Genomic DNA, 26,764 nt, shown 5'->3' with positions numbered 1-26,764 from the left:
GCGATCACCTGCCGGCGCACCATTTCAACTTGCAGCCCCAGGGGAGTGCGAGCTGAAATGGGCGAAAAGTGACCTGTTAGGGCGCCCAAACCGCACTTTTCATGATCCCAGCACTTTGGTTGTGGGTAGCCAGACCACTATGGGCACAATCAGCACGAAAAACTGCAACAATTGAATAGCGCCCCGCGACCTCTCGTCACTTTAAATGGGAGATCGGCGCTCTATAACAATTGAATACCGCAATGACTGTCCATAGCTCACATTGTTTTATAATGTCACTCCTACACCTCTCTCCAGACCCAATGCCTAAGTGAGGTCTTATCTAGAGTGAATGCTTTAATTTTTTTACAACTAAACCTTTTGGTATCAGCGCTCTCTGCTACAGAAGTGGGTGATTATCTATGTTTATACTACACTATGGCCCGTATTCAATTAGCTGTGATAAGCGCAGTTTGGAGAAAACACTTTTCGTCTGCTTTTAAAGTATCTCCGTATTCAATTCTAGGAATTTTCGCCTAACTGGAAAAAAAAAAACAGACGAAAAGTTCTCTTTATGTATAGGCAAGCAAAATGGAAATGAAAAATCTATATTTTGGGGTGAAAATTTTAGGATTTGGTTCAGATCCCTTTGGACACCCCCCCCCTAATGACTAATCAGTTCAAAATACTTTAAACATTTACTGAGAAGACCACAAAAATTACAAAAATGGAAAAAGTGTAGGAAAATGTGAAAAAAGTGGGGGGCCTGGTACTTTGAAGTGCTATATGGATGGGACAGGTGTTTTTGGGATTGCACGAGGCTGCAGCAGGTTTATTTTTCAGATTTTTTTTTCATCTTCACTTTAGAGACATCAAAATATGCTAGAACCCATTTTCATTTACCAAAATTTGACCTCTGTACTTTTTTCTCCAAAAAGAAATTGCTTTCTATAACTTTTCTGCACTTATGCATATAACAGCCAATTTTCACACTAACACAAAAACACTTATTAGGGCTAGTAGAATACTTCTATATTGATTTCTAATGTTCGTGCAGCTTTTTCTGGGGTACAGACGGATTCCCCCAAAATCTTAGGAAGTTTTCGCCAGTTTCACTGTCCGCCGATTTCATCCGTTTGCCTTTTTCGCGTCTTTTGAAATTGAATATGGAGATAAGCGGGAGCACCCAAGGAAAAAGTATCGACTAAAAACACGTGAAGGCAGGCGAAAACATCGCGGCTCAGCTTTTCACGGCTAATTGAATACGGGCCTTAGTCAGCTAACCGAAACTTTATGAATAACCTAAACTTTATTGGGGACTTCACAATACCTGCTAATGTTGCCCTAAATTATCACAAGGAAATCACAAAGGGGCAGATTCAACGGCTAGTTACAGTAGGCAGATTCTGCTTGTGCCTCCAAAGGCTGCAGATTTAATTAAGAGCAAAAGTCGCCTGTTCTCATTGCTATTGCGTGTCAACTGCAGAAGGCAGAGTCTACTCACAGCCTGTGTAAGAAATATTGCGCAGACAATAAGTATATCCACTTAAGTTAGAGCTTTTATTCATGCCATATACACCAACAGGGGATACATGCAAGGCTGGTTCACTAAATGTGTACTGTATTATATGATGTTGTAAATAATTTGCGCAAACCTGCGGGTCGTTAACGATGTTTGCTGTTGTGCAAACAAGTAGGCCAATCTGACGATAATGTCAGAAAGTGCCTGTTCAGGGATGTGGCCGGATGACGTCACTGAATGATATCGTTCAGTGTGTACACCAAATATCTTTCAGCACATTGTCTAATGTGTATGCCCCTTTAGAAAGATTTGTGGAGTATTACACTACAGGAATGGAGAGCCCCAGATATTACATTTTCCACATGTGATAGCACTTGGTCTGTATGTGCATATGCATGCACATAAAATGTTTTACAGCAAATGATAAAACAAGTAAAAAATCATGACTTTGAGAACTTGCTCATTCTTTACAACGCTTAGCAAGGAGTACTTCTTAAAAATAAATCCTAAGAATTGACAGCCTCCTGCCTAAAAAAACAATATTAACATAAATAGGCATGCGCACATTTCTAAAGTATGCTGAGAAGCTAATTTAAAGTGGCTGAGACTAACAGCAATGTAATCCTCTTTTCAGAGTTATTAAAAAATATCTACATGTCACAATCCCAAATGAATGTAATAATCAAGTCTAGGTAAAATGATTCAATCTAACTAACTTTCTGGGCATAGATGGATGCAGCTGTAAAGTCTCACTAAATAGGTCATTGACTAAAGAAAGAGGGTCTTTAACCTATTATATTTACCACCACAAACAGGCCGTCACATAGTGTGTATGGCTCAATTTTTACAGTTTTGTGTGGAGGAATCAGGGTTTGCACTTACATGCTACAAGGCCGTGAGGGATCAGTTTCTAAAGGAGATACTGTCCCAATAGAGGTTATGGGGTATATTTACTATAGTGAGAGTTTTTAAAAATGGAGATGTTGCCCATAGCAAGCAATCAGATTCTAGCTATTATCTTCTAGAAGGTGCTAGTTAAATGTTAGGTAGAATCTGATTGGTTGCTATGGGCAACATCTCCATTTCTAAAATCTCTCACTTTAATATATATATATATAAATATACCCAAGTCTCTAACCAATAAAAAAACAACACACCGATAGTTCAGAAAATCGATGTAGAAAGAGACTCGGCAGCCTTCAATGAGTGGTTCTTCTAAGCAGCAGTATCGGAACATCATGGACGGTCGCCACTGCAGTGCAGGTATCTGGGACAAATGGAGCAGAGTGAGGGAAATGGTTTCCTGTCTTATGCTGGGTACACACTATACAGATATATCTGCAGATGATGGTTGTTAATACACACTGAACGGCCATCATCTGCTTCTACCGGCGGGTCCTGTCGTACACAATCTGCAGACTGCCCGTACACACTTGCCAACGGACAGATATGTCTGCAGACATATCTGTCCATTGGGTGTGCAGCACAGCCAATGTGATATGTCTGTGAACTACGTCATTCACAGACATATCGCGGGTGCACACTGGCCAACGGGCAGCAGATATATTGGCCGGCAGGAGGGGGACCTACATAATATTAGGTGGTTTTAATGTTATGGATGATGATTGTGTGTGTACATATACTTACATAAAAAAAATATATATATATATATATATATATATATATATATAAATAAACAATTTAAAAATAAAAAAGCACTGCTCGAAATAAAGTAGAGCAACTTCAGGCCACATTTCCTTTACAGCATGTTTTATCTTTGCATTTCTAAACACTTAAAAACAATGGGCTCGATTCAGCTCAACACGAATTGAATAGCGCCGGGAAAGAGCTCCCGGAGCTCTTCAATTAAGCGTGCTGTTAACCCCGACTAAGGATTGCGTCTCGCATCCCTCCTGGGGTGCGAGCAAAAATCCGACAAAAGTACAGGTGAGATGCGGTTTTCTGCCCTTAGCGACAAGAAGTTTAGTTGGAGAATGCCCGTTCTCGCAACTAAACACCGTCGCGGGAGAATGGCCATTCCCCGACCCAACAGTGTGCAGAATTGAATAGCTCCGAGAGCTCCTTCCCAAAGCTATTCAATTCGCGTTGAATTGAATCGAGCCGATTGCTTATGAGTAATACTGCATCTGTACATATCATTATATAATATTGTATATGAAGGAGTTGCATCAAACTAATAGGTTACAAGGCACAGATTGTTCAAACACTAAAGGGAACAAAAATGATTTAATTTCTACCTCTAAAGGGGGGTATCCACTATGCGATATTGGCAGGCGATTGCACGATAACAACGTCGTTATCGTGCAATGGCCCGCAAATCAGGCATGTAAATGACAAAAACGACCAGCGATGTGTGTGCCTGCTGGTCGTTTTTGCCATCTATCATCGCCCGTACATGCTGGTCAACCTGACGAACCTGTCAGGTTCAGCATGTACAGGGAGCAATAGAGAGCACCTACTGTTCTCTTCTTGCTGCTGCCGGACCTCTCTGCAATACACGGGAAAGGAAACAGTCACAGCCTGATGACATGGGAAAGAAAACAAACAGTCACAGCCTGATGACGCAAGACACTCACATGTGAGTGTCCAGCGTCATCAGGCTGTGACTGTTTGTTTCCTTTCCCGTGTGTTGCAGAGAGGTCCGTATCTTGATCTCATGCTGCCTAGACTGAACGAGTGAACGTTCAGTCTAGGCACATCACTAGATATACAAACGAAAGCACGATTGCAAAGTCGGAATCGTGCTCTCGTTTGTATATCTAGTAGTGGATACCCGCCTTAAGTTAAGCCTTTTATTTACTTTTTAACGACTGAAAGAAAACAAACCTGCAGAATTCAAGCAAGCCTACCGTGATCGAATTACAAGAAAAAATCTTGGAGGATAACAAAAACCAAACAAAAACTACAACACTTTTCAATAAGTTTTATAACCTAGTAAGAGACTTGCCTGAAAAATGCAGACTTTAGCTCTCAGCTATAACTTGCTTGCCGACAATAGTCACATACCAGGAACCGAAGACTAAATGGCTGCTAACAAATATCTCTTGCACATCATACTATTGCTTTGATGATTGAGCTCTGCCATTGGTTGGTGGGAAAAAATAAAACCTTAGTACAAAACGGCTACCAGAAGAAACTAGCATGTTGCAGATTTGGAATGGTTTTCCGTTTTCATCTCACTTTAGCCTTGTGCTCATAGATACTGTATGTACATAAAATAAACCATAGAAAGGATTAGTAGTGAGTTTAACATATATATGTGTCCTCATACACCATATTGCGTGAGACACTTGGCGCGACTTAACCTCTCCGCAACAGGTGGCAAAGTGTACTTTTACCTAAATATTGCATTTTAATTGCTTTGTAGCCAAATACAAAGCCACTCACAGTCTACACGGGACGCAATATAACTCTTGTCACAAAAGAATTTGTATAAAATGAGTAGTCGCTGTTTAAGTATTGTGGGAGGAATAGTCGCAGCCACTCATATCGGAACATTTTTATACACAGATTTACGACTTCATCTCGAGTGGCAAGTGTACGTTTGCAATGTAGTTTTGTCTCTTTAGTGGTGCAAATACGAAGTAAAAATTTTGAATCGTGACAGGTATTTTAAAGAACAGATGCTAGGTTAATAAGCCTACATGTCTTTCCTGAAATACTACTTGCCTCCAAAGAAACCTACATTCAGCAACAAAATAGATGTATCCATTTACATTTCATTGTAATCAGTGTTCTCCCCAAGCTGCTTTCTGCGGTCACATCGCCCGGCAGAAAGCCTACCGCCCAGCACTCCCCCCCCCCAACCCAATGCACCGTATTCCCGGTCACCCTCACTGTGTCCTTGTTGCCACGGGCACGGATGCGACGCCGAGCTGCGCCAACGTCACCTTCTTCACATTGGAGGCTCCGTGTCCGCAGCAATAAGGATATGTTAGTGAAAGTTCCAGGTGACGGGACACTGCGCATTGGGGCAGGGGAGGTGCCCATCACAGTGCAGGGGCAGTGTCAGGCTGGAGAGAAAAGATCCCTCCTCCTGTATAAAAGTTCAGACGGGAACAGTCACCTGAACTGATTAAAGAGAGTCTGCAAATGGGGCCAGTATCTGTACAGCTGTATAAAAATATATATTCTGTGTAGCCTGCAAGTGGGGCCAGTATCTGGGCCTCTAAGAAGAACAGAATTAATAAATAAATTGTTATTTCAAGTTTAAATCATTATAAGGTCAGGATGTAAAAGATTTTATTATTGCTAAGGCCTCCACCTGGCTACTACTTGATGACACCCGGCTGGAAAAAATTTCTGGGGAGAACACTGGTAATACAAATATCACCTATGAAAGACCTCTACAAGGTCCTTCCTTCCTCTATCGATAACTCACAAGTTAGACAGAATGTAGACATGTTGGCATTAGGGAAGACATGACATATGCTTTTCCAATTACAGCCACTGGTGTTTCATAAATATCTATAGAATAAACCACACACTGAACATAATGTGCTTGCCAAAATAAATGTCCTGAGTTAAAAAAAAAAAAAAAAAAAAGGTTTACCCCTCTGTCATCCATTTTTGACTGCCCTTCCCCCAATAGAGTTTTTATGAGCAGGGCTCTCTTACCTCATGTACGCTTTCTTTCCTTACCTACACCAACATCTCTATCTTGGTATTCTTTTTGCAATCAGTTGTTCTTGTTGTCTGCAGCCCCCATCAACTGGAATACGGGCTCAGACAGCATTGGTTTTCTAATTCTAGTGAATGTATTTACATAGATGGGTAGTTATTGCCTTCATGTATAGATTGCCTTTATCCAGTTAAGTTCATAAGGTACTTTTGTGTGTACAGCACTGTTGACCCCTTGTAGCACCCTATAAAGAGTAATGACCCAACCCTACCTCTTTATCTGTTATTACACAGATAACATACATAGTCTTGTTTTAATTATTTTTTCCCCCAAATGAAAAGTGCAATGAAATATGATGCTACTATAAATAAATTTGAAAATATAATTACAACCACTAAACAATCACATTGTGTTAAGAAATTTCCAGATTCTAAACATTACGGGGGTATTCAATTATCCCGGCACGGAGAAAGGCTATTCAATTAGCCTTTTCTCCGCGCTGAAAAGTCGGGACTCATGCGCGTAAACTGCAGAATCATTGGGCTTCCCACCGCGCACGAGCCCTATTTGGTGTTTTTTCCACGGACTTTACCATGGAGCTGAGAGGTTCATCCCTGCTAAATTGAATAGCTCCGGCGTGCCTAATTGAATACCCCCCAGGAATATTTGCCCATGTCATTTAAAAAAAAATAAGAGTTATGGTATGACATACCTTTGTTAACTCTTTTTCTTCAAGGTCCATGGGGTCCACAGCCATTACATTGGGGTATGAATCCCGGTCACCAAACAGTTAACGCAAACGAGTTCTCTGCTCCGAGGATGCACCGGGCTTCCTCCTCATATACCCCACCCCCTGCCTCAGGTAGCCAGTTTGTTACCAAGCTCAAGCAGGCAGACACAAACAAAGGGTAAGAAAGAAAAGACCCATACTCACGAGTCCAGACTCTCAAGAGAAGAACTACGGAAAACCTCCCCCAGAACTACAGGTGCGTCTGGGTGGGTGTCCTGTGGACTCCATGGACCTCGAAGAAATAGAGTTAACAAAGGTATGTCATACCATAACTCTTATTTTCTTCTTCGGGGTCCACAGCCATTACGTTGGGGATATCCCAAAGCACTAACCCTACGGGCGGGGACGCTCCTGGCTCTCGGAAGAGAGGAGAATCCTACGCCCGAAGGAGGCATCCTGAGAGGAAAAGGTATCAAAGGAATAAAATTTGACAAAGGTATGGATGGAAGACCACGTGGCTGCTTTTGCATAATTGCTCAGCAGAAGCACCCTGACAGGCCGCCCATGACGGACCTACCGCCCTAGTAGAATGTGACGTCAATGAATCCGGCACCTGCATACCAGCCTGTGTATAAGCCAATGAAGTTGCCATGCAAATCCACCTGGCCAGTGTCTGTTTACTGGCTGGCCAGCCACGCTTATGACAACCATAAAGCACAAAAATTCTCAACGCACGGACCACACCCAGGGAAGCCTCACCTTGTGAGAGACTTGTGCCCTGAAATGCTAGAACTACTATTTCTTCATTAATATGAAATTTAGACACCACTTTCGGAAAGTAACCCTCCCTAGTACGTAGCACTGCTCTATCTTGATGAAATACCAAGAACGGCTCTCGGAAGAAAAGCGCAGCTAAATCCGACACTCTACGTGCAGATCAGATGCCATAGCAAGGAGGAATACCGTCTTTGCTGTTAGCCACTTGATGTCTATTGAATTTAAAGACTCGAACGGAGGAGCCTGTAAAACCTTCAGAACTAGAGTCAAGTCCCACGGAACAACCGGGGAAACGAAGGGAGGCTGAATCCTCAACACCCCCTGAAAAAAGGTCTTTATATCCAGTCTCCGAGCAATTTTATGTTGGAACCAGACTGAAAGAGCTGACCCTTAAAGAGGCCAGACGGAGCCCTTTTCCCAGACCGCTTTGAAGAAAATCAAGCACTCTGGATATCAGGAACTTCTGTGGATCATACCCTTTCAGTTCACACCACTGAAAGAAAGTATGCCAAACCCTATAGTATATATGGGCTAAGGATGGTTTCATTGCCTTCAACATCGTCTGTATAACAGACTCGGAAAACCCTTTCTTCCTCAAGATGGAGGCCTCAAGAGCCAAAGAGCCATACAGTCAACAATAGCCGATGAAGATCCGGGTACCAGCAGGGACCCTGTAGCAACAGATCCGGTCTCAATGGCAGAGGCCATGGAGTGTCTATGGAGAGAGACTGTAGATCTGTGAACCAGTGCCGTCTCGGCCATACCGAAGCTATTAATATGACGTTGCTGCCCTCTTGTTTGAGCTTTCTGACAACTCTGGGCAGAAGAGCAAACGGGGGAAACAGATATACCAGCTTGTAACGCCACTTTACTGTCAGTGCGACTACAAACTCGGCTCTCAGATCTCTTTTCCAGGATCCGTACCTGGGAACCTTGTTGTTCCTTCTTGACGCCATCAGGTCTATTTCTGGTAGACCCCACCTGTCCACAAGGTTCCGAAAAATCTGTGGATGTAGGGCCCATTCTCGTGCATTTATCTCTTGCCGACTGAGAAAATCGGCCTCCCAATTCAGGATTCCTGGAATGAACACGGCAGATATTGTGGCCAGATGAGTCTCTGCCCATACCAGGATCTTTGATACCTCTGCCAAAGGTAGCCCGACTCCTTGTGCCCCCTTGATGATTTTAGGTAGGCGACCGCGGTGCAATTGTCCGACTGTATCTGCACCGACCTGCCCTTTAAGATTTCCTGAGCCTGCACTAAAGCTTTGAATATAGCTCTTAGTTCCAGGATGTTTATCGGTAGCCGGCTTTCCGCCACTGACCACTTTCCCTGGAAAGTGTGTGACCCCATCATCGCCCCCCAACCTTGAAGACTGGCGTCGGTTTTGACTCATGTCCAATCCGGCACCCAAAAGGGCGACCCTGCCTGAGATGCTTTGTCTGCAACCACCAGGTCAGGGACAACCGTACCTCTGGAGAGAGACGCAGCAGCTGAGACCTGATCGTGCGATGATCCTTGTTCCAGCGAGACAGAACTAATTGCTGCAGTGGTCTGGAGTGGAATTGAGTGTATTCCACCATCCTGAAGGTGGCCACCATCGACCCCAGGACCTGCATGGCTACTAGAATGGATATCGTGTACCTGCTGTGGGGACTGCCCCAGCAACAGGAGGTCATCTAAGTAAGGCAAAATCCTGACGCCTTGACGTCTGAGGCATGCCACCATCACCGCCATCACCTTGGTGAATACCTGAGGGGCTGTGGACAGGCCAAACGGCAGGGCCTGGAACTGAAAATGTTCCTCCCCTACCGCAAAACGAAGAAATTTTTGATGAGCCTGTGTGATTGGGATGTGAAGGTAGGCATCCTGTATATCTAGGGATACCATATAGTCCCCCTGTTCCATTGCCAACACAATCGATCACATTGTTTCCAGCCTGAACCCGGGGGCTCGAACAAATTTGTTGAGCACTCTCAGATTCAGAATAGGCCGGTATGACCCATTCGGTTTCTGAACCAAGAACAGATTGGAGTAAAACCCCTCTCTGAACTGATTCTCTGGCAAAGGAATCACTACTTCTCATGCTAGCAAGGCAAGAATAGCCTTCTGAAGGGCCAAAGCTTTTTCTGAACCCACCTGCGGGTTTACACAAAAGAACCTTTGCGGAGGAGTCCTCCAAAATGTCAGGGCGTACCCTCGGGAAACAACTCCTCGAACCCAGGCATCCTCCGTCGTGAGGTGCCAGGGCTCTGAGAACCGAAGTAGTCGGCCGCCCACCCTGGGATCCCCCAGGGGGAGGCCCGTCCCATCAGGCTACTGGTTTATCCTGGACCCTAGACGTTTGTTCTGCCAGGGCTTCCTGGGTCCTGCCTTTTTTGGTGGAAACCTCGCTGAGGGCTGACCTTTGGCCTTGCCCTGCGGTCGAAACCCCCGAAAGGACGCAGGGCAAGGCCGAAACCCCCGAAAGGTCGCCCTCCTCAATTTAGATGAGGTTGCTGATGGCAAACCTGCCGTCTTTGAGCTGCCATGGAGGCTACAATTTTGTCCAATTCTGGACCAAAGAGAACACCTCCTGTGAATGGAAGGAATTCTAGGGCCTTTTTAGACGCGGCATCTGCCTTCCAATCCTTCAACCAGAGGATCCTACGTGCCACCACTGCTGAAACCTTAGAGGAAAGGATCCCTGCATCCAAGGCAGCATCTCCCAAATAAGAGGCCCCTTCTCTAATAAAGGAGATCATATCCAGTTGCTCCATAGAGGCATGTGGTAAAGACTCCGTTAGAGTTTTGGCCCACTCCTCAATAGCTCTTGCTACCCACGCAGTGGCTATAGCTGGGTGGGTGGCCGTTCCTGCCAGCGAAAAAAATTATTTGAGACAAGTCTCCAGTCTCCTATCCGTGGTTTCCTTCAGCGAAACTGCTGGGATTAGCAGAGTTGTACGTTTAATCAGCTGTGCCACATGTGCATCAACTGATGGTGGATTCTCCCACTTAGCACAGTCCTCTGCTGGAAAAGGATATAGAAGCGCCATTCTTTTAGAAGAATGGCTTATCTTATCCGGACGGACCCAGGCTTCCTCCATAAGTTCTGATAAATGTTCAGACTTTGGGAATTCTGCCTTAACCACTTTCTGGCACTTAAACAGGGGGGCTTTCCTAGGCGGAAGATCCCCTTCCTCGATATTTAACACCGATTTTACCGCCCTTATCAGAAAGGGGACATTGGCTACTGGGAAATGATCATCAACCTCCTCGGAGCTAGACTCCTGTGAAGAGTCCTGTGCCTGTTCCTCGGAGGAGGAGGCACTGGAGTACTCACCCATATGAGGCGATACATGGCGCCTAGATTTAGGCTGCTTTGGCTTGACAGCCTGAGGCTGAAAAACCCCCGAGGATGATGCCATAACCTTACCAGCACCAGGGTCCATCCAAGGCGGCCACATCATGGGCATAGGATGCATCTGCTGAGGCAAACCCCAAACCAGTGGTACCAGGGCAGCCAGCCGTTCCGCCACCTGAGCCATAACCTGAGAAAATGACGCCCAAGGGGGCTCAGGGCCTGAAACAGGCAAACTTAATTGGTGTGATGGCTGTCTGAAACAGTTCCCACAAAGCCCATTTTGTAGAAAGTCCTGTGGGGACAATCCTGCCTTGCAGGCAATACAGGATATCAGCAACGGGGCTCCCGCCACCTGACCCTCAGACTCCTTAGACATATCACTATGCCACTGGTTCTGAGTGTATATGTGCTGCTTTCTACTGTCAACCCACACACCTGTAGCAAGGGAAGGGGAGAGACAGTGACAGTATACAGGAATTACAGTTCTTTTACAGAAGAAACAGTATCCATAAACAACAATCACATGTCATGCATAAATACTCCGTGAGCCATATGTATATAAGCTCTCACTACCACAATCAGCCTAAGCTTAGGTAGGATAGAGCCCTGTAAACACCTAAACCAGCAGTAGGCAAGGTATACAGGGAGACTGCCCAGCGTCCTGTAGGAGCAGCGTTCAGAGAGCAACTGACATACACTCTGGCTGCCCTATATGGAGGCTGGGAGGAGCAATCCACAATCACTGCGCCAGAGGACTGAACTAGTGTGTGGATTGGGGGAGGGGCCGCCGGGGAAGCGTACCTCCCCTATGCTGCTTGGACCTGCACGGTAACCTGACCTGACCGCCACCACAAGCCCCGGCTGGTTTTTTTTTTTTGTTACTCGTCTGCAGGACTGCTCCAGCAGTCCCACTGGCTATGTGGTGAAACACACCAAACAGGAAGAACTGGCTACCTGAGGCAGGGGGTGGGGTATATGAGGAGGAACCCCGATGCATCCTGGGAGCAGAGAACTCGTTTGCGTTAACTGTTTGGTGACCAGGATTCATACCCCAACATAATGGCTGTGGACCCCATGGACCCCGAAGAAGAAAAATGATGTATACGCCATCTAATCATTTCAAGCCCATGCCAATGCAAGCAGTGGCACAAACTGACAAAAGTTATGTATTTGAAAACAGACGTATAGGTTACAGCTTTTAAATCTGACAAAAAAACACAATAAAAAAGCTTATCCTGAGAATTAAGCATTAAAATGTTCAGTTGTACAGATTCTGGATTGTTGTTTTACGTTTCTCTTTACTGCAAGCACATGCATCTGGCAACCCGGTTGTCATGGAGCTCACAGAACTGCCTAAATCTATAAATACTCCTGCAACAACGCAGTATATTGTAGGTAAAGAATATTTCAAGCAAGATAAATCACATATTAGTGGAGTACACAAAAAGATAACACATTGAATATACATACTGAATTTAATATTGCAACATTTTCTCTGAATTCAATATTGCAACATTTTCTGGTTTGTTCTCAGAAGCGTATAAACAGGGTCCTTGTGTAATACAATTTTTTAAACACATCACGAGACATGAACGCGGTGCTAAAATAAAAAGGATTTGTGCACCAAAAAAATTAATTGCATACTAAAATAGCATAATTTCTAAGAATGACAAAAACAACATTATACAACCCTAATTACCAGCATTATTATATTGAGCAGACGCCCTGTACTGCAGTCATTTGATTTGTGCCTTTAATTTTGTATTTTCCCTTTCCAGTGCATCTGGTTGCCTCACGTCGTACTTGTGTTGACCAATAGGGTCTTCAACTTTTTACTCATACAGGTGATAAACCAATCAAAGAGGGGAATTCAATTATAAGCAAGGGATGTAGCTATTCAATTGACTGCTCTGTAATCTCATGACTAGTGAATTTCTGCGAGCACCCACCTGAGGTTCGAGCAGAAATCTGCAATAACTAGTGACTCAGGGCTAGCTCCGGCGTCACCACGTGCGTTAACAGCAGTGGGCATTAGTTGCAGTAAACTGCATCTCCTGACTTAAGTGGGTTTACAATTGAATAATAGCTCCAGTCACAGCCGGACTGCCCATCTGGTACTTCTGGCAAATGCCAGTAAGGCCAATGGCCGACTGGGCCGGTCCGGTGCTAAAAACCCTGGCCAAGCAGCTCCGCCTCCTGGGGCTCTGCTCGGCCAGGTTACTGAAAGACGGGGGAGTGCCGCGAGGCCAGGCCCCTGCGACTAGCGGCATGCTCCTGTGAGACATAACCATGCCCCTTTTGCAGCGAGGCCAGGGCACTCTTGCGCAGCAGTCCCAGTCCGTCCCTGGTTCCAGGTACTCATTCCAGGAGCTACATCCCCTTGCTTCTAATTAAATTCCCCCCAAATAATTAAAAAGGTCTCAGAAATACAAAAGTGATCAATAGTACTTTTCAATCAACAGATGGAAAAAAAAATAAATCATCTTTACACACCTCCAAACACTACTATGGGTTTTGATTCAATTCAACGTTAATTGAAAATCGCTGGGAGCTCCCAGAGCCATTCAATTCAGCGCGCTGCTTTGTCAGAGAATGCTGGCTCACTTGGCCCTCACACCTTAAACATGGTGTTTAGTCGCGAGAACCTGCATTCTCCGACTACACTGCCCGGCACGATGCCGTTTCCAAGGAGCTAAGGGCAGAAAACAGCATCGCGCCAGTAGTTTTGTCGGATTTCCGTTCGCACCCCGTGAGAGTTGCGAGAAGAAATACTTAGTTGGTGGTTAACAGCGCGCTTAATTAAATAGCACCGGGAGCGCCCTCCCAGCGCTATTCAATTCTCGTTGAATTGAATCGAGCCCTATGTGTTCTCCGATGATTTTGGCAGAATGTATTTCAAAATATATGTAATTGCCCCACAACATACATGTATGTGTAAAAAAAAAAAAAAAAAAAAACAGGCTGGAACATCAATTATAATAATATTTAACAATTTTCAAACAAAAAAATAGATAAAAAAATCACCCAATACACAACAAAGCAATAAAGCCCCTGAGGGGGTGAGCAGAGATCATCAAAAAGTGAGGCTTTTGTGCGCTCTAAACAGGATTTTAAATGGGTAATAAATCAGAACAATTTAATTGCTCCATCATGTGTCCATTACTGATAGGTGCACAAAAAACAATTTAATTCCCCCCATAAAGTCATTATTCAAAACCAGTCCCGGAAGGGCATAAGGCCAGCCAAACTCACCTTTATATACTTATATGCTAGACACTCCAGGTAATACAGTATAAATTCTAGGGCATCGATACCATCTAAATAGTACATTATACTGGTCACAACAATGGAGTAACTCACTGAAAAGGAAAATGTGGTTTGGAAAATGTTATGCCAGTCCTTCAGATTCAGCCTGAAGTGAAAATCTAGCTCCCATTCTACAGTAAATTTAGGCAGTGCCTAGAAAGTATCCTCAATCAAAAGATTGGAACACACAGAAAGTAGATGGGCCGGGCAGGAAGAGGCTAAACACAGGGAGCGGTATTTAATCTTTTTATCGCGCCCAATCTACCGTCTAAAGTGATGGGAGATCGCAGGGCGATATTCAATTGATTCAGATTATTGCGCCGATCGTGCACAAAGAGGTCGGGTTTAGCAGTGTTAAACATCTAAGCTCGACCAATGACTTGGCCGCGATCGTGAAAAGTGCCATTTAGGTGCCCAAACTTATCACTTTGCGCATTTCAGCTCGCCACCCCCAGTGGGTGCAAGCTGAAATGCCGGTGCCGGCAGCTGCTCGCACCCAACAGGAGCAACAATTTAATAGCACAGTTGGGCGTGAAGGGGGGACAGCTGCCGATGTCAACAATTGTCTCCAGAGTCTCAAAAAGGGGTTAGGGGTCTGCCACATGACCCATACATTTTCTTGCTGAAAAGGAAATGTTTCATTTGGAGACAACACCATATCTCAGAATCAGGCCGAGACCATACAATATGAATAATCGGAATTAAGTAAAAGCAAATGCAAACATTTCCCCTAAAAAACAGGCACTGATGTGGAGTAAGTACTATACCAGTATGAATAGCATATCCCATATTAGTGTTCACGCCAGACTGGGGGCAGGGCAGGGCGCTAAACTGCGGATAGGGCTTGTATGCACGTGTCGATGGCGCGCGCACACTCGAAAAGGGGGAGTGTCCTTGTGACATCTCCAATTTGTCACTCTCGGGGGCATGCCCAGCACTTACAGAGGTGCTGGTCTTCGCCAAAGCTCTCTCATCACTGTGAATAAATGCCGTGAGCAATGTGCATGGCATCCAATCAGCCGGCAGCGATCAGAATACGCAATTTTTCCCACCCGCGGGACACTGCGGCCTATGGGTGGGGATGGCATAGGACAGGCTGATTTAGCGGACTGCCGTTAAAGGGCACGGAGCAATTTGCCACTTTAAAACCGGGCAGGGTGCGGCGGTCCACTAAAACAGCCTAACAGGTACACTACATCTATCTGCACATACTCACTACGATTCACTTGTTATTGTGTAATAGGTATTTAGGCGCCAGGTTTATTATTTATTGCTATATTATTTATACTTTATATTGACTTTGGCAAAAGTTTGCAGTCATCCTGCATGATCCTAGCTAAAAATGTGAGACTCCAAAGAAATTACTGAAAAGTGTCTAAAAGGTGGCCATACAAGGTGCGATACACCGTGTAGGGCGACTGCTGATCCGACGGCTGACGGATCGGTGCTGTAACCGCCGGCCTCGATATGCCGACTCCCCCTCCTTTATCTGGATGGGATCGAACATCGCATCCCAGGTCAGATGGTTTTGCAGGCAGACCTGGGGATGCGATGCACGACCCCGCAACACGATATCAGGTACGATATCGTGCCCACACACGACACGATTTAGTGCCTATATCGTGCCGTGTATGGGGGCCTTAAGACAGGGTTTAGCAGTATAGGTAGAGTTGTATATACGCAACTTTTTTTTGTGTAAAATACTTTAGAGTCAGAAGTGTGCAAGAATAGGCAAAGTACAGTAAACATGTTCAGGCTCATGTAGACCACAACACAGACACATATGTGCATATCAGGAAGCGTATATACTGCACACGTTTATCCCTGGTGGAAAATATACACAGAAGATGGATTTCAGCAGCCACTTCTGATTGATACTTTATAACTTATTACTATGGCTGCAGCTGTCTGTTCACATTATAAAGTTGATAATTGCATTTGTTTCATAACAGGAAAGAAGATTCCCAATTAATTTTTTAAAGAGGAAGACAATGAATGTTTGTGTTTCATTGAACTTAATTGGTAAATAATTTTGAATGTGTTAAATTTAATTGTATTTTACATGGTAAATATGACTTCAGTATTTAATAACAAGAATGTTTAGATACAGAAAGATTGTCTCATTTCAAGGAAACTTGATTAAAGTACAGGTTGAGTCTCCCATATCCAAATATTCTAAAATACGGAATATTTTGAGCATGACTGAGATAGTGACACCTTTGCTTTCTGATGGTTCAATGTGCACAAACTTTGTTTTAAGGCAGAAAATTATGAAAAATATTGTATAAAATTACCTTCAAGCTGTGTGTATAAGGTGTATGTGACACAAATGCATTCTGTGTTTAGATTTGGTCTCAATCCCAAAATCTCATTACGGTATACAAATATTCCAAAATACGGAATATTCCGATATCCAAAATACCCCTGGTCCCAAGCATTTTGGATATGGGAGACTCAACCTGTACTATTATTGTGTACAATTTGGGTAGTGTAAATTTACCAACACGGAAGACACTTTTCCTGCTTTTTTTCCTAGCATCAAACTCAAGTATAGGCTATTCTTTAAAGAGCTAGATTAATCTTGAGATGCATCTAGTTAGGCATACTGCACAAAAATGCATCTTTTCTCGCACATAACATACCCAATAATGTTAAATTATATAGTTAGTAAACCCAAAGCAATGCAAACTGGTTATTGCAAAAGTAACTTGGGTTTTATAGTGGCTCCAGCTGATGCAGAGATTACGTCCACCCTGTGGTAGCACTGAAATTTTTGGTTGAGTAAAATTACTCCTAACATTTTTAAAGAGGTGTTTCTTCAGAATGCAGAAGCCAGATGATACTGGGTTTACATATAGCTCTTTTGACACTCAGAGCTAGCTGGGCAGCCCAAATGCAGGTTTATGCTGAGGGAACAAGTACGGGTCTGACATCTCCTAGCAAACAAATGGAAAAGTACAATTGTACTTCATTTTTAGATATATGAAAACATACATGATCACATAATAGTGCTAACAAAAGCCAGAGGGTACATCACACAAAGAGCCTACTAAGCAAGATACCACACCCCGTTGAAGGGGTTTGGTATATTTGGTCAACATGAGAATGTTGAAATGGTTAAAAACAAGCCAACATGTTTAGCATGTCAATAGTGACCATGTTGACATTAAGTCTACATGGATGACATGTCGACAAGCTAGAATGTCAATCTAACATCCCTTGTGACCCAGCGGCCACTTACCCGGTCCTGGCAGGAGCAACGTCTACAGTGTCACCTACCGGGACCCAGCAGCCATGTGACCAGCACTTCTTGCGCAGACGTCCGAGAGTGGCGTTCTGGTGAGTATTTTACCCCGATCCCTAACCTTAATCCTAACAGACACACCTCCATGCAGCCTAACCACCAGCATTCTGAGAATAGCAACATTTCACATGGCGACATATCAGATGTCAACATTGTGAACATGTCGACATGGTGCATGTCAACATGTTAAGTTATTTTGGCATTCTAACAACCCACTAACTAAATGGCACCATTCACTCCTCTGACAGACACCAACTTGGGGATAGGTGTATCAAGCAGTGAAGAGAGTGGAGAAGTGGACAAGTGAAGAAGTTGCTCACGATAACCAATCAGTTTCAAGGTAGCATTCTCAAGAACACTATAAAATTATGGAAGCTGATACACCTTGTCTGGTCCCTACAGTAGTGTTGTTTCAGTGGGGCAGGTTTAGATAAAGTTTCCCATATGGATTAGGTACCTGCAACTATGACATTTAATACACTAAAGGGGGGAATTAAATTAGGTGCTAATTCTACTGAGACATGAAAAGAAATTCCCAATAAGTGTGCTGTTACAGTCACTTGACGCCTGAATCCGCACATTTTTCTCGGATTCTGGGTGTTAACGACAGATAACCCGGGTTAATACCAGTTAACATGTTAAGTTAATAGACGTTAAAAAAAAAGCTATCGGGTGAAAAAGGGAGGCTAATTGAATAGCCTCAGATGACAAAACCCGAGGATACCTCCCTTCTCCACCAGTGATAACTTATCACCTGTAATTGAATTTCCCCCATATTGTACATTTCCTACCATTACACAACAACTACTAGCGAGAGCAACTATCTAGCGGAATTATATACCTGTATTTTCAACATACATGGTAACCTGCTCTCGTCACATCATGTCCAGTCTTATCTTCTGCTAGAAGATAATTAGCTGGGCCATCATGTTGGCCTGGCCATAATTGATCTATAGCAGTGGTTCTCAATCATTTTCCACCAAGGTACCCCATGGGAGTCCATTTGCATTACTTCTACTCCTAACATTTGCAAAGCAAAATTTGCCATTAGATAAAATGTTAAGGCACCACTACATATAAAAGTAATACATGTGCTATAAAAAAAAAAAAAAAAAAAAAATTGTACAATAGAAAAAAATATAATAGAAAATATATATCAGTGATCGCAAATAAGCGCTATAGCGCATATTTTACCTGGCATTGAGGACCGGAGACTCACTTTTGCAGAATGGGTGGGTTCACGGGAACGTGCTCAGATGAGGCCTATCCCTGGCTCGAGTCGGCCGAGATGCTGTGTGCTGCAGCCAATAGGAACCTACCTTATCTTCCCCTTCACTAGCTGGAGAAAATATAATTTGCCATCACCATACCTGCTATTTGGAGGCGGATCCAGAGACCCAGCTCATGTAGAGGCAGAGGAACGAAGGGGCATTGTAACGCAAGCTGAGTATAGTAATGGGACGTTTGCAGAATTAAGAACAAATGCAGACCTGCACGGGTATACATATACACCTGTCAAAGCCATAAGAATTGGAGAAAACGTGGGGACCAGATGCTGCGCACAACCTTATTCTTCTAACTTAAATCTACCTCATAAGTGGCTTCACTCGTCTATTTATAATTATAATTCAGAAATATAAATATATGTGTGTGTAAACAATGTATGATCTAAAGTTGTTAAACCCAAATAATGAAAAGGTAACGTGTAAATAAATAAATGATGCTTTTACTGATAAAAAGTTGTCACAATATTAATCACTACAAATGCAATACAGTATATGTTTGCCTATATACTACTGGTTGCAGATGTAAATAAATAAATAAATGTTGCAATATAATATTAAACAACAAATAGTATGTCGGAAGCAAAATAATAATAAAGAAAGAAAAAGAAAAGAATATAGCAAATGTGCCAATCCAGTTGTAGATGGGCACTGGTGCTGGTCTCAACCTTTGATGCCGCTAACTGAATAGTCAAAATATGATAAAGTTAATTGTTAGTTGGTGTTATTCAGGGAGAAATAGCGGCGTCCCCCTAACTCCAAAGGGGTACCTTGGTGGTATGCTGTGAGTCCTGTGGACGTCCGTACGTTGCCCGGGTTAGTCCTCCTTGCAGTATGGGGATGGCTAGCTGTGGAGAGTGCCGGGGGTCACTCTGCGTCGCAGGCGTCCTGAGTGCCGAGAACACGGATAAGCCGGAGGCAGAGGACGACTCTACACCAGAGGATACTCACCCGGATGCCAAGCTGCCAGTCCCGCTGCCCCCGGCTTGCGCAAGCTACGACCGTAGGCACCACTCTCCCCTGTCCGGTGCGGCCTGGTGCACGCGCACGGACCTGCCCCTGGCAACAGGAACAGTGTCCGTGTTCTCGGCACTCAGGACGCTCGCCACAGCTAGTCATCCCCATACTGCAAGGAGGACTAAACCGGGCAACGTACGGACGTCCACAGGACTCACAGCATACCACCAAGGTACCCCTGTGGAGTTAGCGGGACGCCGCTATTTCTCCCTGAACAACACCAATTAACAATTAACTATCATATTTTGACTATTCAGTTTGCGGCATCAAAGGTTGAGACCATCACCAGTGCCCATCTACAACTGGATTGGCACATTTGCTATATTGTTTTCTTTTTCTTTCGCAACCGACATACTATTTGTTTATTGTTTAATATTATATTGCAGCATTGGTTTATTTATTTATTTACATCTGCAACAAGTAGTATATAGGCAAACATATACTGTATTGCATTTGTAGTGATTAATATTGTGACAACTTTTTATCAGTAAAAGCATCATTTATTTATTTATTTACACGTTAACTTTTCATCATTTGGGTTTAACAACTTTAGATCATACATTGTTTACACACATATTTATGAATTATAATTATAAATAGACGAGTGAAGCCACTTATGAAGTAGATTTAAGTTAGAAGAATAAGGTTGTGTGCAGCATCTGGTCCCCACGTTTTCTCTGTATTTATCCACTGGATGAGGTCAGGCATCCTCCAGTGCAGCAGCATACCTGTGGCAAGCAGTACCATTTACACCACTTGCGCAGGACCTACAATCTCTCAAATAAGAATTGGAGGTACATTAGCACTAACTAGCCAATTCTGATGGTGCATTCACAGCTGAAGGTAATAGGTGCTCCTGACGAAAGTACCAGCCAGTACAGAAACGCGCTGAGCCAGAACGAACCATTCTGATCTTTCAGATGTGACTGCAGACCTCTTTTCACTTTCCCTGTATCCACCGAAGCGGAAGACCGGCAGCATTACATTCCTGCCTGGTACCTGCTGACATGGACCAAGCTCAGGCAGTGTGCTACAATCCTGTGTGCATAGAAACTCCACAACAGGCATTTACATATTGGTCGATCATCACTCTCCCACGTGACCTGAGAGTCCATTCACAGTGAACTCAGATCCCACACTGCACAGTCAGGAGCAGAAGGGGCAGACAAATTGGGCTGGGGGACAGAGTGACCGATGCACCACTGGCCTGTCCCATTTTAACACCTTGGGCCGGCCGCTGTTTTATGCATGAGCACGGTGGTTGTCTATTACCAGTAGAACAGTGCAGACGTGCGGCCCCGCCTCCTCTCTGTCTGACCAGAAGCACAGTGGAGATGCGAGGACCCATCTCCAGTCTCTCAACTCCCCTGCCTGAAGACTGCGCGGCCATAGGCTAGAGTGTCAGCCTGTTTTTGAATAGCCAGCCAGGTGCCTGCTGCGAATGAGGGTGAGAGTACCGCAGCGCACCTGGCCCCAGCAGTTCCAAGCTTTCTGCCTCTAATTCCCCGCCTTCCCTCCACCCCCAATACCCAGTGTCACCCAGCCCCTTCTGCTCTCCCTTATTTCTCTTGTCCACAGCTCCCTGCCATCTCCCCCTGTATGTGGCTCCCTACCCCCTCCACTACCCGCTGGCACCCAGCCCCTTCTCCTGTCCCTAGTTTCCCTCCCTGAATCATCCTGTCACTGGCTACTCATCAATGCGGACTGCAGTCTGACCTCTAGTTACAAAACTGATGCTATTTGGGGTATCAGATGGGCATTGTGTGGTGGCATGTGGGGAGGTCTGAAGGGTATATGGGGAGCTCTAAAGCATAAATTATGATCGTACCCAGATATGGTCAGACAGGACCTCATTTTTTAAAAGTGTCAGGTCCCTGGGACCCACATATTTTGTTGTTCAGCAAGATAATTGATTGAATATATATATATATATATATATATATATATATTCAATCTATATATGCACACACATATATACACACACTGTCTAGTCACATTATTATGACCAACAGCTAACAGCCAAAGTATGCTGGCCCACTGCTGCTGCTGTCGCTTGGGGTGCGGATGACACACTATCTCAGTATGCTCCCCAGTCATGTGGTCCAGGCACCAGCATCTGATGTCATCAGCAGGCGCACCGAACAGCCATGAGAAAGTTTTCTTAAAACCAGAGTCTAAAAACCCGGGTTGAATGCATTCACACTAGAGGCGACAGGGGCCGCACCCAGGAAAACCCTGGTACAAAGAGTTGTGGACCCGGGACTTCGACCTGGATCGTTTCTGTTCACACATAGCGAATAACCCGGGTCGATGCACATTCACGGCCAAAAACCTGGGTTTTCGTTGTATGTGCCTTATAGTTTGGAGAGACAACATTGAATGAAGACCCAGACAGCCAGCCTGCAAATTCAACTGTAACCTTTCAGCTGATGAGCAAGACCGGTATCCCATTTATCAGCATCTTCAAATCAGCTAGATGAACAGACAAGCTATAGTGGTTTTCTCAGTACACCTTATGTGTACGGTGTAAAGAGAGTAATATAACCGTTTCCTGCATTGCCTCTATTTTAAAAGTAAGTGTGAAACTCACAGGTGGTCTTGTGCACCTTACTGGGAGGTGGGAGTGGTGAGACCATACTTCAAGTTACATCATGAGCATGTGCTATTCACATTATGTCCGACATGCACGTCCCAATGTTGTCACATAAAACCAAGCAGTTATAAAAATGATATGTCTTTGATTTGGTCCTTCTGCTCATCCCCTCTCCAGCCAGTTAATGTTGGTTAACAAAGTACTGTTGACAGTGCAGTTTGCAGAACCAGGAGACTCAAGAGCAAGTGTCTGCATGCACTAGCCCCCCAAGGCTCGTACTAGGGCACCATAAATATTTTAATTGGTAATGAAGCACTAAGTAACTAAAAACACATTACATACCTAAGACATTGAAAATATTTAGAAGTAAATAAACTGTAGGCAATAGGCTGTCTCCGAAGTAAGATTGTTGTAATAAATTGCCATACCTATCTGAACATTTATCTCTATAGTGTCACCATACTACACAGTTCTTTTACATAAAATATTGAACCATACACATCACTTCCTGCCCCATTGGAGCTTAAACACATTAGCCGATAAGTTGCCTGACCCGGCGGATCGTGCTAACAAATCGTCCACTTCAGCAAGTGTGTATCCACTATGAGTGACCATGCGTGCTCCAACGGGGTCGTTAATCGCTCAATCTGTCAATTTGATGAACGCCCCCATGCTTGTGGATGCGGCTGGTGAACGACATATTGTGCAGTCGTTCACCAGATCGTGCATTGTCAAACGACTGCACAATATGTATTTCATCATATTGTGCGCCAGCCGGGTACACACATCATGTAATGCATACCCAGCTTAAGGGGACAATTGGGTGCAATGCCCCATTGCAACTATTTTGGAAGACTGGTTATCGCATTCAAAGTCGTGCATTTTCGTTTGGCAGTAAGGAAACATACTAGGATCCATTTTTGTCATCATCCAGGCAGTTATATTTTGGATTGTAGCAGGAAACTTACAGATGTGTGGATCTCTCTACTAGCTGTTGAAGTTCAATAGTGGGAAGAAAGCAATGCTACCATAAACGTGGCTGACACTTATTACAGTCCAGTAAATTAAGTGGTCCTCCTAGGGCCATGAGCTGTAAATGATGAATGTGGGCATCCTGTCGTACACTGCTCTACAGGTGGAACGCTCCTCTGTGGAAGCACATTCTAATCTGCGGATTGTTATAAAACGATTCTAAAATCATTAATGGGCAGCACATATGGTGTAATGGTTATCATTGCTAAATCACGGCATTGAGGTTGTGGGTTTGATTCTCACCATAGCCCTTAAGCTGAGTACACACTAGACGATTTATTGAAACAATTTGCTGATTTTCAACGAATCGGAACAAATAGTTAAAATAGTCCCGTGTGTATGCACTATGGCCCTGATTCAGAGCCGGACGCTCTGAAAGAGCGCTCGCTCTGAATCAGGGCGGTTTTTCTTTTTTTTGGAGCGGCCTCCTGGCCGCTCGCATAGCTGTGGGTGACCACCCACAGCTATTGCGAGCGGCCAGGATGATGGTTGCGATGGTCAAGACCATCGCGACCAACGGGCTTGCGACGAGACCCTTGTGGTAGGTTCTCATGGCTGCAAGCCCCAGAGAGCTTCTGGCTCTAATAGAGCCGGAAGCTCTCCCACTGACATCAGTGGGGCCGCCCACAAACGGCAGGCGTTCGCATGGGAACGCCTCAGTTTGTGAAGCCACCCCCACACCACGCCTCCAAAACGGTGCGAGCTGTCGATCAATATCGACAGCCATCCCCTTTTGGTGCGAGACCTAGAGCTACGGAGCGCCCGTCGCTAGCCAGGTCTCGCGCATGCGCACGTCGGAGCTGGCTCCGGCGTGCGCAGTGGCCAAACATCGACCCGCTCGCGAGCGCATAGCGCTTGCGAGCGGGTCTGAATCAGGCCCTATGCGCGCACTCATTGTGTCGTCTGTCACATCTTCAGATCTATACCATACATGCTGCCAAATCTGAAGATCTGACTGACGACCCCATGCATTTGGATGCAGTGGTGGAACAACATATTGGGCAGTTGTTTGCCAGATTGTGTGGCCGGGTACACAGGTCGTCTAGTTTGTACCCAACTTAACTGTGTAGAGTGTATACACTCCCTGTGCTTGCGTGGGTTTTCCCCGGGTGCTATGGTTTCCTCCCACACTCCAAAAATATATACTGGTAGGTTAATTGTCTCCTGACAGATATGTAACCCTTCTGTATATGTGGAAGGGACTATAGATTGTAAGCACCACTGGAACATGGACTGATGTAAATGGTCAAATATTCTCTGTAAAGGGTTGTGGAATATCTGCGCTCTATATAAATAACTGATAATAAATATTTAAAAAACTTTTGCAGGGTTATACACTGAGAACATTGTGCTTTGTGTAATATATGTATTAATATGCACCATTCAAGGCTACTGTCAGACCGGTACTTTTTTAATGGATCTATGACACGCTTAACAAGAACAGAAGACTAAGGAAAGGACAGAGCAAGGCAAAGTTCTGCAGATAGTAACCCCTATTCAATCTTTAAATTACAGTCCAATATGGAAGATTTTTGGGGTCCCCCAACTGTGATATGCCAGAGGGGAAAGCAGTCGGGTAGCCAACAGATGTAATCCCGACCGCCGGCTTCCCGACTGTCTAATCCCGGGAAGGCACTAATGACAGGCGTCGAAATCACTACACCTGTCATTAGACCTACGCCGGGAGGCCAACATGCGTCCGGCGGTAAATCATATTGATTCCGCCAGAGGTACTCAACTTTTGACAGAGAACCGAAACATGTCCTTGAATTGGGTCCCAAATTATATTTCTTATCAATGAGATAGAAAACTTGGAATTGAACAGAACATTAAAATTATTTAAGTAGTCAACAGTCTTTTGTTGCATACTGATTGGGTATGGTAACCCCATTCTTCTTCCCCACATGGTAGCCCATGGTTTGGGTCATATGAACCCCTAGGTGTTTTAATGTTAAATAAATAATATGGTGAACTTATTTCATATTTGCTGGTGAATACAGAGATGCTCAATAATCTATAACAGAGACGGCAGCAGCCATAAAATAAATACACTACCTACATGAAACAGAAAATAGTTTGCTGGAATAGAATGTTAATGTTATTGTATTATATCCGTGAACAGGATATACATAATAAATAGGTGCAAAAAAAAAATCAAATGCATTGATTCATTGTAGTACAGTACTAGTAAGAAACTGTGCTGCATTACATTGGTTCCTATGAATGTGGGCAATAAGACTTAAAACATACATTTTTAATCAAACACATCAAACCATACAGGGCTACACGTAATCAGAAAAAATATCCAACAAAACATCAGTTAATTAAATGCTGAAAATGATCCACATCTCCCCATCTGCAGCTGAGAGTGCAGAATAATAAGCGTAATATGGAGATCTCCCACCCATCAGGCTGCAGCCAGTGAGTGGCATGTGAGAAAATGTATTCCCCTTGCAGCATCTGCCCAGGCCCCTGCAGTGGGGGGACGTAGGGTGAGTGTACATACAGACACGCATGCATGCATACATACATACATATATATATACACACACACACACACACACACACACACACACACACAATCCCGGCCGGCGGGCGGCTCACCTTCTCGCACAGGGTGCGCACTTGGTTCTCATTGAGCTGTTTACAGTCATTCAGCTGCTCGATCCACTGGTCCAGCTCCTTCGTGAACGTCTTGTCCTCCATGTCCAGCACCTCCCCGAACGCCCCCCGGGACACCGCAGACGATACGGCAGAGTCGCCCCCCGCCTCCCCCTTGCGCCGGGCTCTGCGCCTGTCACACTGTACACGCCTGTCCGCCCGGTGTATGTGTCTCTCAGGGGAGGAGGCCGCCGCGCCGCTGTTTCGCTGCTTCTTTCCTCCTCCTCATTCAATCTCGCCGTCACCCCCAGAACAGGGAGCGCGCACCGAAGAGTGAAGGGGGGGGCAGCAGACGCGGCCGCGCACGAAGACGCCGAACGGAACCAGGAGAAGGCGTGCGCGCTCACAGGATTGGAAAACATCAGGGGGAGACGCAGATGATTCGGGAGCGCGCTCGCAACCGTCATTATGGTGTATAGAGGGGGCGGATGTACGCAGCGCGCTGCCAGGGAGTGCTCGGCGCATGCGTATAGCTAAAGAATAACGAGGTACTTTTTTTTTTTTTTTTTTTCCCAGTGTGCTTTATTAAACAGCGATACAAATACGACAGGAAACATGTGGCTGCCGTGTTGTA

The 26,764-nt window shown here is 44.6% G+C and overlaps 1 protein-coding gene across 1 annotated transcript in view; it reads right to left on the bottom strand.

Annotated features, from left to right (window-relative positions):
- Positions 1 to 26,546, bottom strand: part of PPP2CB (protein phosphatase 2 catalytic subunit beta) — a 40,106-nt gene extending 13,560 nt beyond the window's left edge. Inside the window, exon 1 of the mRNA XM_088448396.1 lies at positions 26,134 to 26,546. Coding sequence (XP_088304522.1) covers positions 26,134 to 26,235 — 102 coding nt within the window. The 5' untranslated portion in view covers positions 26,236 to 26,546. The remainder of the gene's footprint in view (positions 1 to 26,133) is intronic.
- Between the last annotated feature and the right edge of the window lie 218 nt (positions 26,547 to 26,764).

This window comes from Taudactylus pleione, unplaced genomic scaffold, assembly GCF_031769625.1.
Source record: "Taudactylus pleione unplaced genomic scaffold, aTauple2 ptg000454l, whole genome shotgun sequence".
Taxonomy (NCBI): Eukaryota; Metazoa; Chordata; class Amphibia; order Anura; family Myobatrachidae; genus Taudactylus; species Taudactylus pleione.
This window is presented reverse-complemented; position numbering and strand designations above follow the sequence as displayed.